General features: G+C 52.6%; 1 protein-coding gene across 12 annotated transcripts; it reads right to left on the reverse strand.

Annotated features, from left to right (window-relative positions):
• Positions 1–4,642: 4,642 nt before the first annotated feature.
• STOML1 (stomatin like 1) lies at positions 4,643–16,054 on the reverse strand. 12 transcript variants are annotated; one of them, XM_077939832.1, is made up of 8 exons: positions 13,497–13,650; positions 12,224–12,354; positions 11,761–11,867; positions 10,536–10,685; positions 10,027–10,230; positions 6,745–6,940; positions 6,099–6,308; positions 4,643–5,570 (listed from the first exon to the last, which is right to left on the reverse strand). In XM_077939832.1, exons 2-8 carry the CDS (start codon positions 12,228–12,230, stop codon positions 5,377–5,379), a joined length of 1,068 nt encoding a protein of 355 aa, XP_077795958.1. In that variant the 5' UTR covers positions 12,231–12,354; positions 13,497–13,650; the 3' UTR covers positions 4,643–5,376. The 12 variants fall into 12 exon arrangements, with proteins under 12 accessions (XP_077795958.1, XP_077795963.1, XP_077795961.1 ...); XM_077939837.1 differs by lacking the exons at positions 12,224–12,354; positions 13,497–13,650 and adding an exon at positions 15,983–16,054; XM_077939835.1 differs by lacking the exons at positions 12,224–12,354; positions 13,497–13,650 and adding an exon at positions 15,983–16,054 and having other exon boundaries at positions 6,099–6,311.
• Positions 16,055–16,071: the final 17 nt, after the last annotated feature.

Genomic DNA, 16,071 nt, shown 5'->3' on the forward strand with positions numbered 1-16,071 from the left:
ACTTCTGGGCTCAAGTGATCCTCCTTCAGCCTCCCAAATATCTGGGAATACAGGCATATGTCACTGCATCCAGATATACTAAGAACTTCTAAAGCTCAACAATATTAATAGCCCATTTCTTAAATGAGCAAAATATTGAACAGATAGTTCACAAAAGAAGACACGTGCCCAAAAAGCAAATTAAAAGTGGCTCAACATTGTCAGTCACACCTGCTAGAGTGGCTAATGTTTAAAAGACTGACTATACTGCATGTTGACAGGATCACTTTGGAAATGTTTGATGGTTTTTCAATCCAGCAATTCTACTTCTAGGTATTTACCCAGATGAAAATATATGTCCAAACAAAGACTCATACACAGATGTCTGGAGGAGCTTTATTTAATAACCAAACCTGAAAACTACTCAAATGTTCATCAATGGATGAATGAATAAATTGTGCCTCTACCTAGACAATGGAATGTGTTGGCAATATAGTGAACTACAGATATAGAATAACATGTATTACTCTCAAAACCATTACAGTGAGGGGAAAAAGCTAGACACAAAAGAGTACATACTGTGTACTCATTTCATTCATATGAAATGCTAGAAAAGTGAAATGTGGTCAGCGGTTATGGATAGGTCAATGGCTGCTCAAGGCTGGAGGTGGTAAGCACTGACTGGGAAGTGATGTGGAGAACTTTGTGAGTGGATGGGAATGTTCTGTATTTGATTGTAGGGGTGGTGGTTACTCAGGTGTTCACATTTGTCAAAGCACATCAAATGATACATTTTATTTTTATTTTTATCTTTATTTAATTTTGAGATGGAGTCTCGCTCTGTTGCCCAGGCTAAAGTGCAGTGGCATGATCTCAACTCACTGCAACTTCTGCCTCCGGGGTTCAAGCAATTCTCCTGTCTCAGCCTCCTGAGTAGCTGGGACTACAGTGGTGTGCCACCATGCCTAGATAAATTTTGTATTTTTAGTAGAGATGAGGTTTGACCATATCAGTCAGGCTGGTCTCAAACTCCTGACCTCAGGTGATCCACCCATCTCTGCCTCCCAAAGTGCTGGGATTACAGGCGCGAGCCAGTCAAATAATACATTTCAAAAGGGTGTTTGTTGTATGTAAATTACACCTTTAAAAAATACTCAAATGCTAGGGGAAGACAGAAACCAAACCAAACCAAACCCTGTTCTTTGCTGGAGCTAGAAATCCAAGACTTACAAAGCAATAAACAATTGGACAATAAACAGGCTGGGTTAGGTGGCTCGTGCCTGTAATCCTAGCAGTTTGTGGGGCCAGGGCCGAGGTGGGAGGATCACTTGAGGCCAGGAGTTAGAGGTCAGCTTGAGAAGGCCCTGTCTCTACAAACAAACAAAAAAGCCACGCATGGTGATCCCTTAAGCCTGGGAGGTTGAGGCTGCAGTGAGCCATGATCACTGCACTGTACTCCAGCCTGGGTGACACAGTGAGACTCTGTCTCAAAAAAAAAATTGAACAATAAACAAAAAAATTACACTGAGATACAAATTTTAACTTTCCAGAATGTCAAAAGATCCAAAAGTTTCATAACACAGTGTATTGACATGACTCTGAGAAAAAAACACCACTGACAATGGGAGTGTAAATTGGTATAATCCCCAGAGAGGGTATTCTGGCAATATTTACTAAATTATAAATGCTTTGATTTAGCAATTCCACTTTCAGGCTTTTATCTTATAGATAAACTCTACCATAAATAGCACATGTTAAAGGTTATTCATTGCAAAAGCATTTAAAATAGCAAAACACAAGAAATAATCTAAATGTCTATCAGTCCAGGACAGGTGGAATAAATTATGATACATCCATACTATGGAATCCTATGTAACTACAAGAAAGAACAGGGAAACGCTGTCTGTGGTAACATAGAAAGATCCTCAATGGGTGATGTTAAGCGAAAAAGACAACATTGTGTTTCTAGGTTGCCATTGTATAAAAACAGGAACAACAAAAACCCAGAAGATACATATTTGGATTTTCTTGCATATGTATTTTTTAAAGAAACAAAATCTTCTGGAAGAATTACCAAGAAACTAATTGCAGGGGGTAGGGGAAGGCATGGGAAATATGTGTGGAGGGAGAATTTTCATAATATGCTTTCCTATCTTTTTAAATGTTTAGCCAACCAAAATTTAAATACTGGCTGGGTACAGTGGCTCACACCTGTAATCCCAGCACTTTGGAAATCTGTGGTGGGAGGATACTGCGAGCCCAGGAATTCAAGACCTCCTGAGCAACGGGGGAGACATCCTCATCTCTATAAAAGAGATTTAAAAAACTAGCCGGTTGTGGTGGCACACACCTGTGGTCCCAGCTACTCAGGAAGCTGAGGCAGGAGGATCGCTTGAGCCCCAGAGTTCAAGGCTACAGTGAGCTATGATCATGCCACTGCACTCCAGCCTGGGTGATAGAGCAAGACCATCTGAAAAAAAATTTTTTTTAATGCTTAAAAATAAGGCTAGGTGCGATGGCTCACACCTATAATCCCAGGACTTTGGGAGGCCTAGGCCCGCGGATCATTTGAGGTCAGGAGTTCGAGACCAGCCTGGCCAACATGGTGAAATCCCGTCTCTACTAAAAATACAAAAATTAACCAGGTGTGGTGGTGTGCGCCTGTAATCCTGACTACTCGGGTGTCTGAGGCAGGAGAATCACTTGAACCTGGGAGGTGGAGGTTGCAGTGAGATGAGATCGTCCTGCACTCCAACCTGGGCGACAGAGTAAGACTCTTTTTTTAAAGAAAATACTTTAAAATAACATCAAAATAACACATTATATATTAACATATTAACCAGGATACTATAACTATTATCATTACTCACCAGGTTATCTTGAAGAAAAATATAATACATAAGAAGTGTCTTGTCCAGTATAAGGACATATTTGGCACACAGATATGGTTACTTTTTCTATACCCTGCCCCTCAAATGCCCGCACACAACCTGTCTCATACTTCAGGTCCTAGTTCCCTAAAGCCCAGTTGCCTGGCTGCCTCTTCTAGCTCTGCCCTTGCAGGGACTTCTCCTCTGCTGAATCATTTTCCCCATCTCTTCTTACTGTCCACCTATCTGATGTGGAGGACATCACCTCCTCAGGGAAGTTTCTGATTGACACACATCCTCCTCCTCCCTCCTTACACTGACCCTTTAGGTGGCCCTTGTCCTCCCTCCCCTGTGGATTGCAGGGTCTGCTCAGTCCTCTGTAGCCCAGGGGCCACAGAACCCGTAGGCCCCCATTCCTAGAGTGCTGGCCCAGGATCGAGCTCTGCTCCGCAGGGTGGGGATCAATGGCGGGGCAGGCCTTACTCTCCACCTACACACACATCCAGAAGAGTTTTGGTTCCCCTAAATGTTATGTTGATCTTCCCATGCCCACAAAGAAGAGTTTGGGTTTCCCCTAAATTGTGATGTCATTTTTCCTGTCTCCCCTGCCCCCCAGCCCTACCCCAGCCAAAGGGCAGTGCCAGCTTTCATGGTGAAGATGCCTGGGGTTTCCTGGGCAGCCCTTCACATACTGTGTAATAGCAATGGAAGGAATCCACAGGTGAATGCTGATGTGGGAAGCTCCCAGTCCAGCAGGGAGGGCAGCCATATATGCAAGGAGGAGAAACACACAATGTGGAATGAGTGCAGAGAGCCAGGCGAGGGCATAGAGGACAAGTCCCACTGGGCCTCAAAGTGTGGCCGCAGTGTGGCTGTGGGGATTGGAAGGCAGGCTTTGGAACAGACAGCCTCAGCTAGAAAGCCCTGGAAGCGCCCATGAGAGGCCACCAAGTAAGCAAAGGGGCAACAGTAGGTGCAGCAGCCTGGGACTCTAGGAAGGGGCCCTGGAAACCTGAACCTCAATGGCCATGGCAGTGACAGAGGGGTCTGTGCTGGGCTTTAGGGAGGTGCCTCAGGCAATGTGGAGGACCTCCAGGAGGAAGGACAAGGCAGTGTCTGGCAAAGGCAGGGACAGACAGCAAACAAGACAGAGCCAGGCACCCAGGAAGGGGAGAGACCCCTGGGGGAAGGGGGGATACGGTGCCAGAGGACAGGCTGGGGGCTGTTCTTAAGGGGAGGCTCTGATTTTTGTGGTTTTGTTTTTCCCAGAAGTCTCCCCAAGGAGTAAGATTCCTTTCTTAGGACTCAAGAAGTCAGAGGCCCCCCTTCTCTGGGGCCCCTGGGGTTTGGGCGGGAGTACTGGAGCAGAAAGCAGGGCTGGGCTGGGCTGGGCCTGGGGCCAGGTCTTGATGACTGTTTCCTTCCCGGCAGCCAGCGGAGAGGCAGTGACAGAGTGTACCAGGAGGGGGAGCTGGCAGTGGTCCCAACCCCTCTTCAATGGGACATGACCACCCCGCCTGTCCCTCAGTGTTTGCAGGACACTCTGGCACACTCGTGCCTTGCTTTCCTGGTGAACCTGTACCCCACTACAAAGAGGAACAGATAACTCCCCACCCAGCGCCATCCCTGCTTCCAGGGGCTTTGAGACACTCAGGAGAAAGAGCTTCAAATATTGTGAGGGTCTGTCTGTGTCAGCCACCAGGACGTCAATCCCTGCCTGGGCTGGCAGCAGGGACCTCGTGGACCCTCCTAGCCCACCCCATGCCCCCAGGAGCTCCGCTTGGCTTCTTCTCTTTTATACATTGTAAACACCACATTTATTTGTCTGAGGTTTGCAAACCTCTGGTAAGAAGCACAGAACGCAGGGCTCTACTTCATGCTGCCCTGGGCCCCAGCTCGCCAGGCATGCAGGATGGAGCTGGCAGATGAGTCAGATATCTTCGGGAGCAGTGCCAGGGGAGCAGCAGGCCCTGCTCCTTCCCATGTCCACTCCCGCTAGCCTGGGCCTGGGCTGCAGCCAGGAAGGCAGGCCGGCCAGGATCCCCAGGTAACTCCGCCACAGGGACCTCTTCTTAGAGGCTGCCTTCCCATCCCTCCCCATCCCTCTCCAATCACTGCAGAGCTTAGAGCCTGGACCACATGCTTGGTCCCTCACACAAGGTCCAAACCAGCTGCTGTCAGGCTGTTTCTGTGGGTCCTGCCTCTTCAGTCAGGAAGCCAGCAAGGTAGGGCCCGGCAGGGCGGGCCTGGCTTACCTCCTGGCATCACACCATGCACCCAGCTCAAGGCTGGGCACTCAGCTGGGGACCAGGATGGACAAAGGCTTGTCCAGAGAACCATTGTAGGGGAGAAGTGCATGGCAGCCAGACTCAGTCTCCCCCAGCCTCCATCCATGGGCTCTTGGCTGGGCCTGAAACTTGTTAGGGCCTCAACTCTCAGTGGTACAGATGAACACTTCCTCCTCCAATAGGCCCCTCGGGCTTGGTGCCAGGCTTGGGACTGGGCTATGGAAAGTCAACCAAGGCTGCTACTTCAGGGCCCTGAGGACAGCCTCCAGCTTCATGGCCACGGCCAGGTCGCCCTTCACCTTCAGCCGTCCGCTCATGTAGGCCCCCAGGGGCCGTAGCTCTCTGCACAGCAGGGCCCGCAGGTCTGCCTCGGCCATCTCTACCACCACATCAGGGATGCCATCAGGCACCCCGTGTCCCACTCTTCCTTGTCCTGTGGGGGAAAAGAAAACCGAGTGTCAGTAGGGGGATGGAGGAACATGAAGGAGAGCTATGGGGATGGGAGGGGCTGGCATTTCCCACTGGGAGGAGAGTACTGGTTCAGAGTTCGGGTTCTAATACCCTGGGTTTGAGTCTTATTGGCTGTGTGAACTCTTGGAGCCTCAGTTTCCAAATCTGTGATGATAATCCCTTTACAGATGACAATTCCTAAAGCATAAGCTCATGGTGAGAAGTCGGTGAGATAATGCACAAAAAGTACTTGGCACAGAGCCTGACAGGCAGCAGGCCTGTAACATGGGCAGGCCTCTTGGTACTGGAAGCCTGGCTGTGTTGTCCTGCGGATGGTGGGGAGACCAGGGCATAGATAATGCCTGGAAATGGTGTCTGAGCCCCTGCCTGCCATGGGTTCACTCCAAATTATTAGCAGGAGCAGGGGGCAGTCTATAAGAGCACCACTGGGGTGGGTAACATGCAACCTAGCAAGCTGGATGGGAAGGAGAGGCAGGGAGGGCAGCGGCACCTGTAGTGAGGTCCAGGAAGTAGGCGCTCTGGGTGCCGCTGGGCAGGACGACATTGAACTGGTAGCAGGCCCCGACTTGGTTGACCAGGGCCTCAGACAGGAAGGGCTGTAGAGCAGTCAGCAGCCCCTCCGCCAGAGGCTGCTTTGGACTGGGCCTGGCACCGACTTGAGGGGCAGGCGGCTCAACTTCACTCACCATCTCCACAGTGTCTGCTGGGGATGGCCAACAGGGTTGGGGAAGGAGGCAGAGAGGAGGTCATCGCATTGCCAAGGTCAGGACCACTCACTGTGGCCTTTGCACGTCTCCTCTTACATCCCCTTCCGGCCTTTGTTCAAGTTCCTGCCCTACTGGAAAGGTGCCCCTGAGTTTTCAGCCTAAACCACAAACTCAGTTTCTAAACTACTCCAGCCTCAGATATAAAACTCTTTCCAGCTGCCCTTCTGGTGCTGCCGCCTCCTCCCACGGAGCCTGCCAATGGCCTCTGCACACTCAGACACCTGGCCTCCTCTCACTGCCTGGGCTGTGGTCAGCGTGGGCTGAACATCTGTGCAGGGTGTGTACTGCACAGGGCTGCTGGGACAGCGAGCAGTCTGTGCTGGCACCAAGCTGATAAGCACCCCCGGCCTCCTCCCCAGGGCTCCTCACCTGGCCCCGGGGACGGGGCACCTCCTGCCACTGAGTTCATGCTTCCTCCCAGGAAGTGCAGGGCCAGCTGCTGGAGGGTGCTGTCCAGGTTGGGCCCAGTTGGGCTGTCCTGGGGCGGCTGGAGCACGGCCTCCACCGCCAGCTCCACTCGGTCTACCTCCAGCCCCCAAGCCCTGGTCACATCGTTGATCTCCAGCTGGAGGACAGGGTGGGGAGAAATGTAATTCATTCAACAAACCTTTCCTGAGCACCTTCTTTGGGCAGACTGTGTGGCTGTGCACGGACATGGAGGCACCACACCACCCTTGAGACGCTCCTAGCCTGGGACACAGGCAGAGGGCAATGACCACTCAAGCTGTAGTAAGTGCCAAGACAGAAGCAAGGCCGGTGGTGAGCCCCCAGCAGAGGAGGGTGGTGCCAGCAGGAGGGAGTCCTCAGGTGGAAGAGGACCTTGCCAGGCAATAGGAACAGCATGTGCAAAACCCCGGACAAGAAAACCTGGCATGTTCACGGAGCTGCGAGGAACGAGAGTTCCATTTAGCTGGACCCTCACCTGTGGGCTGAGGACTGGAGACAGCTAAGGGGTCAGAGGTGGGGTAGTTCTGCTTACTTGGATTTATTCTGAAGCAACAAAGAGCCCCAGAGAAGAGTTTGAGCAGGGAGGTGACAGAGCAGACTTGCTTTAAGGCAAGATCCTCCTAGCTGCTGTGGAAGCTGGATTTTAGGGGGCTGAGGGGAGGGATGGAGACCAAGTAAGACATTGTTTCAAAATACAGCCAAGGAATGATGCAGCTCTCGTGAGGGCGGAGGGCAGCTGTGAAGCCAAGATCCACTGAAGGAGGCATGCCTCTATCAACTCTACTGAGCCATAACAGGGCACTAGAGAAGTGCAAGCACCAGGTTAGGGGCTGCCTTGATGTGCAATGATACAAGAGGGGGCAGGAGTGGGGAGGAGTCAGGCTCCTGAACGGATGAGTGTGGCATTCACTAGAGAGGACACACAGGGGGTGGGAAGGGAGGGTCGGCAACCTTTTTTTTTTTTTTTTTAAACTATTGTAAGCTTGAAGTGTCTGTGGGGCAGTCAACTGTCCAGTAGGCAGCTGGAGAAATGGCCCAGGGTACAGAAGCATCAGGGTTAGGGCAGGTCGTTGTGAATAATCAGCGTCCACAGGCAGCAGACAGCCCAGATGGATGAGCTCTTCCAGGGATGTCACAGATGAGAAGAGGCCAGTGATGAAACCCTGGAAACTCAAGGGCAGGAGAACAAGTGGCAGTAACCAGGGGTAACAGGGAAGGAGGAAATGCAGGGGGTTCTGGGGACTGGGGGCTGGGTCGACCATGTCGCATGCTGCCACCAGGTGATGTAAGGGAAGGGCTGAGAGGTGCCCACTGGGCTGGCATGTGGGAGGTCACCGTGATGTTGGCCAGCGCTGACTCAGGAGCCCAAGGAGGTCAAGACGAAGGATGTAGGGGCAGGGGTTGGGGGCATGGATGAAAGTCTTGCAGAAGAAAAGGGGAGAAAGGGAGTGGGAGCTAGAGGGCACTGGGGCAAAGGGAGAGTACATTTCTACACAGAAAGGAGAAGTAACAGAGAAAGAGTGCATGGAGTGGAGGGAAGGCATCCTGGGACAGCAGGGGGCCCAGAGCACTGCGCAGTACAGGGATGAGCCTCAGAGAGGGGAGACAGCCAGGAAAAGAGGCAGGAAAGCAGCACAGAGGCAGGTGGGTTTGAAGGGGTGAAACCGGAGGAAGCAGAGTGCTCATCCTAGTCTTTCTCCTGAGTGTTAGGAGGCAAGGCCTGCTGCAGAGAGCAATGGGCAGTGGTGGGGGCTGGAGGGCAGTGAAGGGCTGAGGCAGCTGGCCTGGACCTCTGGCAGGTAAGGAGTGGTAACTGGCTAAGGAGGGTCCAGCAGGTGAGAAGTGGGGACTCTGATTGCTCTAGAAGAAAATCAGGCATGTGAATAAATGTACACCTGAACCAGGGCCTGAGGCCGGTGTGCTGGACTTCCTGAGGTTCTGTCTCAACCACAGGCACAGATCTCACTCTACCAGGTGCCCACTCAGTCTGGGAAATGGGGCCTAAATGACTCTTACATCCTCGTGTGGGAATGGCTTCCCCAAACTGCCTCTCTCACATCAAAGAAATGTGCAACAAGACTGAGATCAATTTTCTCTTCCTAAAGGTGAATTAACATGGGACATGGTTTTATGAATAAAAGTTGTTATCCACTTGTTATCTGAGTTGTGTTAGATCAAGCACTGGATTGAGGGGAGCTGGTGGGATGGAAGCAGGTGGTCTGGCTATGACTCAGCTCTGCCCTTGACCATAGCTCTCAAAGGCAAGTCAAATTATTTCTTAGCCTTAGTTTCCTCCCTCCAAAATAAAACCATAGTACTGACTTGCAGCAAAAACGTGAAGCTCAGACACGCTGGGCCAGACAAAAGGACTTTGTAAACCATAAGCTGCTAAGCACGTGAGAGCTATTGTTAGGACCTCAAATAGTATTTCCTCAGGGATTTCACCTCGCTGCTTGCAGTGGGAACTCCAGGACTGGCATTTATCCCACTCCCCTGTCTGTCCTCTAACCTCGATTCCCCAGGGCAGAGGAAAGAGGAGCCAAGAGGAATGGGGAGAAACTTCACCTACATTCCCCTGTCAGGACACAAGAGGAAGCACAAGTTGAGTGTGGCTGCAGGGGACATGCCTCTGCATGTGTATTTATTTCTACCCCATCTTGTAGCAGAAGACATTTAAGGCAAACTCCAGTATATACATGGAGAAGAGGCAGGAAAAAGATCCAAATGTCCTCATGTGTCTTTGTTCTGTTCCAAACAGGGAAACCAAAATCACAAGCATGCACACGCTGCATGGTGAGCCTGGAATTCCCCAGCAGGTGACTGGGCTGGGAGGGTCCCTGCTCCTTTACCCACCTGCCTGCCCCATGAGTCAGGCCCGGAATGAGAGCTGCAGAGGCCAGCGTCATCATGGCAGAGCAGTGAGGGGTGAACACTCAGCAGTCAGGGGCAGACCCCAAGAATGTCTGCCGGGGCCACTTCCTCTTCTCAGGGACAAGTTTGCCCAAGATCGTTATGGTCTATGCCCACCTGCCATTCCTCAACTCATGGCCCCACCCAGGCACTGGCTCTTCAGAGGTGGTTACACTTTTGGGACATATGGTAAACTGAGGCCCAGAGTGGTCTGACGCTTTGCTCAAAGTGACCCGGCAGGTGGAGCCAGGCCGGTGCCACTCCCCAAGCTCTGTCTTGTGAGGGGCTACCTACCAGAAGCTGGTCGCTGATCTTGAGCTTCTCCATCTGGATCTCCCGCAGCGGCCTCTTGAGCAGGGCCTTGGTCATGGCGTTCTGGGCCGTCATGCGTGTGGCTGTGTTCAGGTCTTTCACAGTCATCACCGACAGCACCGGGTCCCAGATGCGAAACTGGACATCGGCTCCCACGGACAGCACAGCTCCATCCTTAGAGGCCAGCTGTTGGGGGAGGCCATGAGAGAGAGACACTGGAGGGGCTGGGGGTGCAGGGAGGTCAGGCCCACTGGGGCCACCCAGCTTGACCCACCTGCTTGGCAGCTAGCTCCTCAAGGGCAAATGGTGTACCCAAGTATGTAGGGTTAGGTGTATGAAGCAAGGATGTCCTCCCAGCCTCCATCAATTTTCTGGTCTCTTCTTCCCCCTTCCCCCCTCAGATGGTGACTCACAGGCCAAGGTCCTGGCACCATAGTACATTCTGGACAGGCCCCCAATTCCTCTGTCAAGGCAGCTGAGAAGCCCCTCACCTTGCAGGGAGGGACGTTGAAGGCTCGTGTCCTCAGATCCACCCTCTGAAAGGAGTCAATGAAGGGCAAGAGCAGAACCATGCCAGGTCCCTGGGGGGTGCGGATCCGGCCCAAGCGAAACACGATCATCCGCTCATACGTGGGCACGATCTGTCCACAATGGCAAGGGAAAGAGTTGAAAGTGGTTAGCCAAGGCTGGCCAGTGCCGTCTGCCTAAGTCCCTTCCTCACTTGGGTCACAGTTAGGTATCCCTAGCTCTGTTTTCAGATCAGAAAACCAAGGCTCACGGAGGCTAAGTTACTTGCTCAAAAATTGCATAGCCCTAAGTGAAACAGGGAAGACCTGAATGCAGTTCTGAATAACTCCAAAGACCATGTGTCTTAACCACTGCACTGTATTGACTTGATCCTTAAGAGAAACTTTTCATCTCTATGGTCTGAAGCTAGACATGACTCATACCAGGAAACTGTCTGTCCTTGGATTAGTTAGGAGAAAAGGCTGGGCTGCCCTAACAGCACCCCCGGGCAAAGGGCTTTGTCAACTTTAGGTCCCTGGACCTCTTAGGGAAGTAGTGATGTCCAAATTGAGAAATGAAGGCCCAGAGAGGCAAAGCAACCTGCTCAAGGTCACACAGCATTTGTTTCTGTGGCAGTTTTAGAACTAGGATCTGGGGCCATTTAAGGACTCCCTGGCAGACCACACCAAACCCAGTGATTTTCTAGAGAGGGACTGTTGCCTAGGGTTACACAAAGGGCAAGGCCTCCTTGGGCTTCCACCTTCCCCACAGCTTTCATGTGTGATGCTGAACTACAGCTCCATGACTCATCCTTTTCCCACTGTACCACTCCTTATTGAAAATGAGGCCTGAATTCCTATTATGCATTACCTGCTGGGCTAAGTTGGGTGTTTTCATTTCTAATTTATTCTAACCCAAAGAGAAGATAATTTGGCAAAGACGTCTGTGTGCACCTTAAAGCCAGTGTCCAGATCCCAGGACTTAGGAGTTTGGGACTTGTTTCTACCCGCTACTGGCTCCCAGTATGACTTTAGACAAGCCCAAGCCTTGTTTCCTCCCCTGAACAATGTGAATGAATGATTCTTGCCTAGCCCATTTCGCAAAGGGGTAATATTTAGGGAGACGGGACAGAGGATAGGCAAATTTATTCATCAATGCCAAAGCTCTGTGTGGCCCAACCACCCTGGGGGCTGACCCAGCCGGCCTTACCTTCAGGGCAAACCAGCCGGAAATGGGGAAGGTGACCAACAGCAGCAAGAACCCCAGGAAACTGATGAGGCCATGACAGAGGCAGGAGGGCCAGCTCTGGGGTGCATCTGCAGGTGAGAGCAGAGATGGTCAACTGGACCTGCCATGACAGCTGCAAGTAGAGTGAACTTGGGCAAGCGTACCTTACGCCCACCTTCCCCTCGAGAGGCTCCTTCCTTCTCAGGGCTCTCAGTCTGGCTCCTTGCCTAATATCCCCATATCTTTGGGCAGCTGCGAGTTAGGATCTGTTCCCTCCTCCCATACATCAATACTCATTTGTCCCAAGTCCAACAACCCTCACAAGGCCTTATTCTCTGCTAGGCAACAGTCATCAATCTCAGAATCCAGTCCAGGTGATGATGCTCTCCTCACTGGACTGAGTAGGGGTCAATCTTCTCGTTTAATTTATATTGCCTACTCATACCTGGCATGCAGCCAGGAGCACCTGGGCATCTGTAAACATGCACTGAATATTGCTGGCAAAACACATTCCTCCTATACCATTAGCCCTAGAAGTATGCTTTCCAGGAGTCCTTATGAAGATGATGCCTTAGCCTACAGGGATAGAGCATAAATAGCTTATCAACAGGAGCCATAAATGAGGAATAAGATTATTATTTTCTATTCCTCACCCTACTTTAATGCCTTAATGACCATTTAAAAATGTCTGTTTCACGAGATTGCGCCACTGCACTCCAGCCTGGGGGACAGAGCGAGACTCTGCTTCAAAAACAAAACAAAACAATAAAAAAACAAAAAACAAAAAAACCCTGCCTATTTAAATTCAAGAAAATTGTTAGGGGTCGGGGTCAGGGGCAGGGCTAGAAAGATGAGGCTTATCCAAGCCAAATGTCCTGGCCCCTGGAGAACCAGGATGGGAGCGCAGCCAAGACAGCTCCAGAATCTGGGATGAGGTTATTTGCTGCTTTCCTTCCCCCAACCCTGGACAGGAAGCAGTCAGGAGCCCCTGCTCCATTCTTCAAGGAAGCCCTGCCCTCTGGGCTAATCCCCAGAGCACTGAGGCTCCACTTTGTGCCTGGCTCTGATCCCCAGGCCTCTCAAGAGAGTTCTGGATACGGAGAGCTTTCAGGACAGGAAGGCCAGGGAGGGATCAAATCCAAGGTTAGGCGGTCAGGCTGAACAGTGTGGGATCTGGCCTCTAGGCCAAAGGAGCCACAGAAGACTTTGAGGGCAAGACAGAGGCAGGGCAGATCCAACAGGCAGCTGAGGACCAGTCTTTTTGGCCTGCACATCCAGGAGATGCCTAGTTCCCGGGCTTCTAGAGGTGCCCCCTAAGGTGAAAATACTTCCATTTCTTGGCAGCAGGTGCCTTTAGGGTGCTGGTGGCCTCCTCTGCCTAGACCTCGGTTTCTTCTATGCGAAATAGAAACCTGAAACGTCTTCCCAGGCCTAAAGGGCTAATAAGAACCGAGGACAAATGTGGTGAGGTGAGGTTTTGGAAGATAGGAGCAACGCTGGCTGGCTCCAGGGCCACCGCCCCGTGACCCTAGGGAGGGCGTATCAGCGCTAGCACCAGGCGCCGGGTCCAGCCCCCTCTCCACATCGTATCCCCTTCTCAGTCCCCCCTCGTAGGGTGCGATGACGCCGGGCCGGCCGACTCCTCGGAGGCAGAGATTTCGGGCCTGGGGGTTGCCGGCCGGTCCCCCCCGGGTCCGCCGTGCCGGGCGGCCACTCACCGGCCCCCGTCCCCACGCCGCCCCGCTCCGGGGACAAGCAGCCCTTCTGCGAGCCCAGAAAGCCAAAGCTCGACTGCTGGAAGCGGTCAAAATCCCCCAGGGGCAGCGCCCGGTACCCAGACCTGCCCAGCATGGCTTTTGACAGGAGACACGCCCCGCACGCCACACGGCGCCCTCCCTGACCAGCGGGCCCTACGCGGCCCCGCCCTGCTGGCTGCTGCTTCCGGCTTCACCCACGCTGCCACCCGCTGCAGCGGCGGGCGCAGGAGGAGGAGACTGGCCGGGGCCCGCTCCCGCTGTCGTATGGCGTCCCCAGTGCTGGGAGGACCGAACTGCAGCCGAGGGCCAAGGGGTGTGATCGGTGTTCCCGGGAGCACGCTGGGGTCGTCGCCTCCTCCCGTCTTCTACTCAGCCTTAGAAAAGCTGAAGGGGAAGCTGGGCACGGTGGCTCACGCCTATAATCCATCAGTTTGGGAGACTCAGGCAGGAGGATCGCTTGAGGCCAGGAATTCAGGACCAGCCTGAGCAATACAGTGAGAGCCTATCTCTACAAAAAATTTTGAAAAATTAGCCTGGCGTGGGGATGCCTGCCTGTGGTCCCAGCCACTTGGGAGGCTGAGGCGGGAGGATCTCTTGAGTACAGGAGTTTGAGGCTGCAGTGAGCTATGATCGTGCCACTGCACTGCAGCCAGAGAGAGAGAGCAAGATCTCATCAGGGTTTACAGGAAGCGAATCTTCTCCAGGATCAAGGACATGCTATTATCAGCCTTCTCAGCACTCCTTCTCGCACACTGGAGGCAGGGCATGCCATATCTGGACTTTGGGTTTCTCTGGGACATAGTCTGCAAATTATTCCTCTTTGTGAACCCATAGCCCAGCAAGCAGGGACTGGCATAGGGCAGATCTCAGTACTTATTTGTTAAGTAATGGCCTAGCCAGGTCACCGTGATCAAGGTGGAGTAGGAAGGCCTGAACTTTGGCACAAAAAGAAAGAAGTTTCACATGCAGACCTCGGGGAGCATGGAAGTGTAAGGAAGAAGGGGGTAGCACAGAGCCACATGAGGGCAGGGGCCCCAGAGCACCACAGAGGTGAGGCCCTCAGTCCTGCAGGTCTAGAAACAGCATGCCCCTTGATCTAGGTAGCTGAAATTAACTGGCCTCTCCAGGGCTTGAGAAAACCTGAATGCAACTTGCGAATTTACTTTGAGAAGTGTTAACTTCCAACAGAACTCTGGGGTAGTCTGGGAGCAGGCTATCTTTCAAAGCAAGCAAATAAATGAATAAAGCTTCCCCAGCTCTGCCTCCTCAGCCAATCGCCTCTGGCCTCCAAAGCCCCATCCTGCCATAGCCCACTTCCAGGTCCCTTGTGCAGATGGCTGCCCACCGTATTTGGCTTTCATGGACTGATTCTCTAAAGGCCTGGGAGTACTGACCAGGCTGGAGGGAAGGGCAGGCTCCTGAGGCCTCTTACAGTCCCTAGGAAGTTGGGTATCCACCCAACCCTTGACCTCCAGCCCGCATACTATAAGGTTTACAAGAGCCAGGCCCTATCATCATCCTTTCTAGTCTGTTTCTAAGTTGGAACAGAGTACAGAATGGGTACACAGGAGCCAGCACAGTGGTTGCGATGGTTTAAGTTTGAAGCCAGGGGCACTGGCCCAGTGAGGTCACCTGGAGCTGTGCCCTTTCCCCCTCACCAGCTGGGAGTCTGGCATGCTTTTCCACTGGTGAAGACCTAGCTGGCTCTCCCCTCTCCCTCTTCATACCCGCTCTCCAGCTCTCCCCCTCCCTCCTGCCCCCACCACCTCACATCCACCAGCCTTTCCAGCTGTCACTCAAGGCGTCACCCTGCTCCCTCACCTCCAGTCACTGGCTTCCCAGGATCTCTGACTCAAGACCCTCCTCTGCATCCCACAGCCACTGTCCTAGACCAGGGTACGTGCCCCTAGGTTGTTAGAGTGACTGTCCCATCATGCACAGCTGATCATGTTGTTCCCTGGTTCCAGATCCTTCACCAACTTCCCATCACTCCCAGAACTGGTCCAATCTCCTTAGTTAGGATCTTGTCCCAGCACAGTTCTTGGGCATCATTTCTCATGAATTCCCTCTTAAATCTGAAAACGGCCAAAACTAGTTCCCAAACAGGCTTTCGTGTTTCAAACTTCCATGCCTTTTGCAAGAGCTATCTTTTGTGTTTCCAGTGTCCCCTGGACCCCACCACCTACAGCCCTGAATCCCTGGTGAATTCCCACTGCTTTTTCAGGTCCCAGCTGAGGGCTCTCCTTTCCAGAATGTCTCCGTTTGCAAGCTTGCTCTTCCATTACATCTGGGGCTCTTAAAAAGCAGGGGCTGCGTGTGGCTCATATTTGTGCGCCCAGCTCCCGGCAGGAGGTGGCACGAAGCAGTGCCAGTGTGAACTGATGAATGGATCAAACCCGGGGGTGGGGCTGCCCCTCTGCAGCTCTGCCCTGCCTCTCCCGCTTTACCGTAAGCCAGCAGTAGGTCTGCGGCTCCCCGCCTCTCCTTCCTCCCCGCTCTGGGCGTGTCTTTAAAACCCACAGTCGGCCTCTCTGCC

The sequence above is a fragment of the Macaca mulatta genome, chromosome 7, assembly GCF_049350105.2.
Source record: "Macaca mulatta isolate MMU2019108-1 chromosome 7, T2T-MMU8v2.0, whole genome shotgun sequence".
NCBI lineage: Eukaryota > Metazoa > Chordata > Mammalia > Primates > Cercopithecidae > Macaca > Macaca mulatta.

Excerpts from the sequence above, each read along its gene's own strand:
- STOML1 (XM_077939831.1), bottom strand. The coding sequence starts at position 13,629 with ATGCTGGGCAGGTCTGGGTACCGGGCGCTGCCCCTGGGGGATTTTGAC. Across the intron at positions 11,868-13,496 it reads CGGCGTGGGGACGGGGGCCG|ATGCACCCCAGAGCTGGCCC; the intron begins GTGAGTGGCCGC and ends TCTCACCTGCAG. Across the intron at positions 5,571-6,098 it reads CTTCCTGGACCTCACTACAG|GACAAGGAAGAGTGGGACAC; the intron begins GTGCCGCTGCCC and ends TTTCCCCCACAG.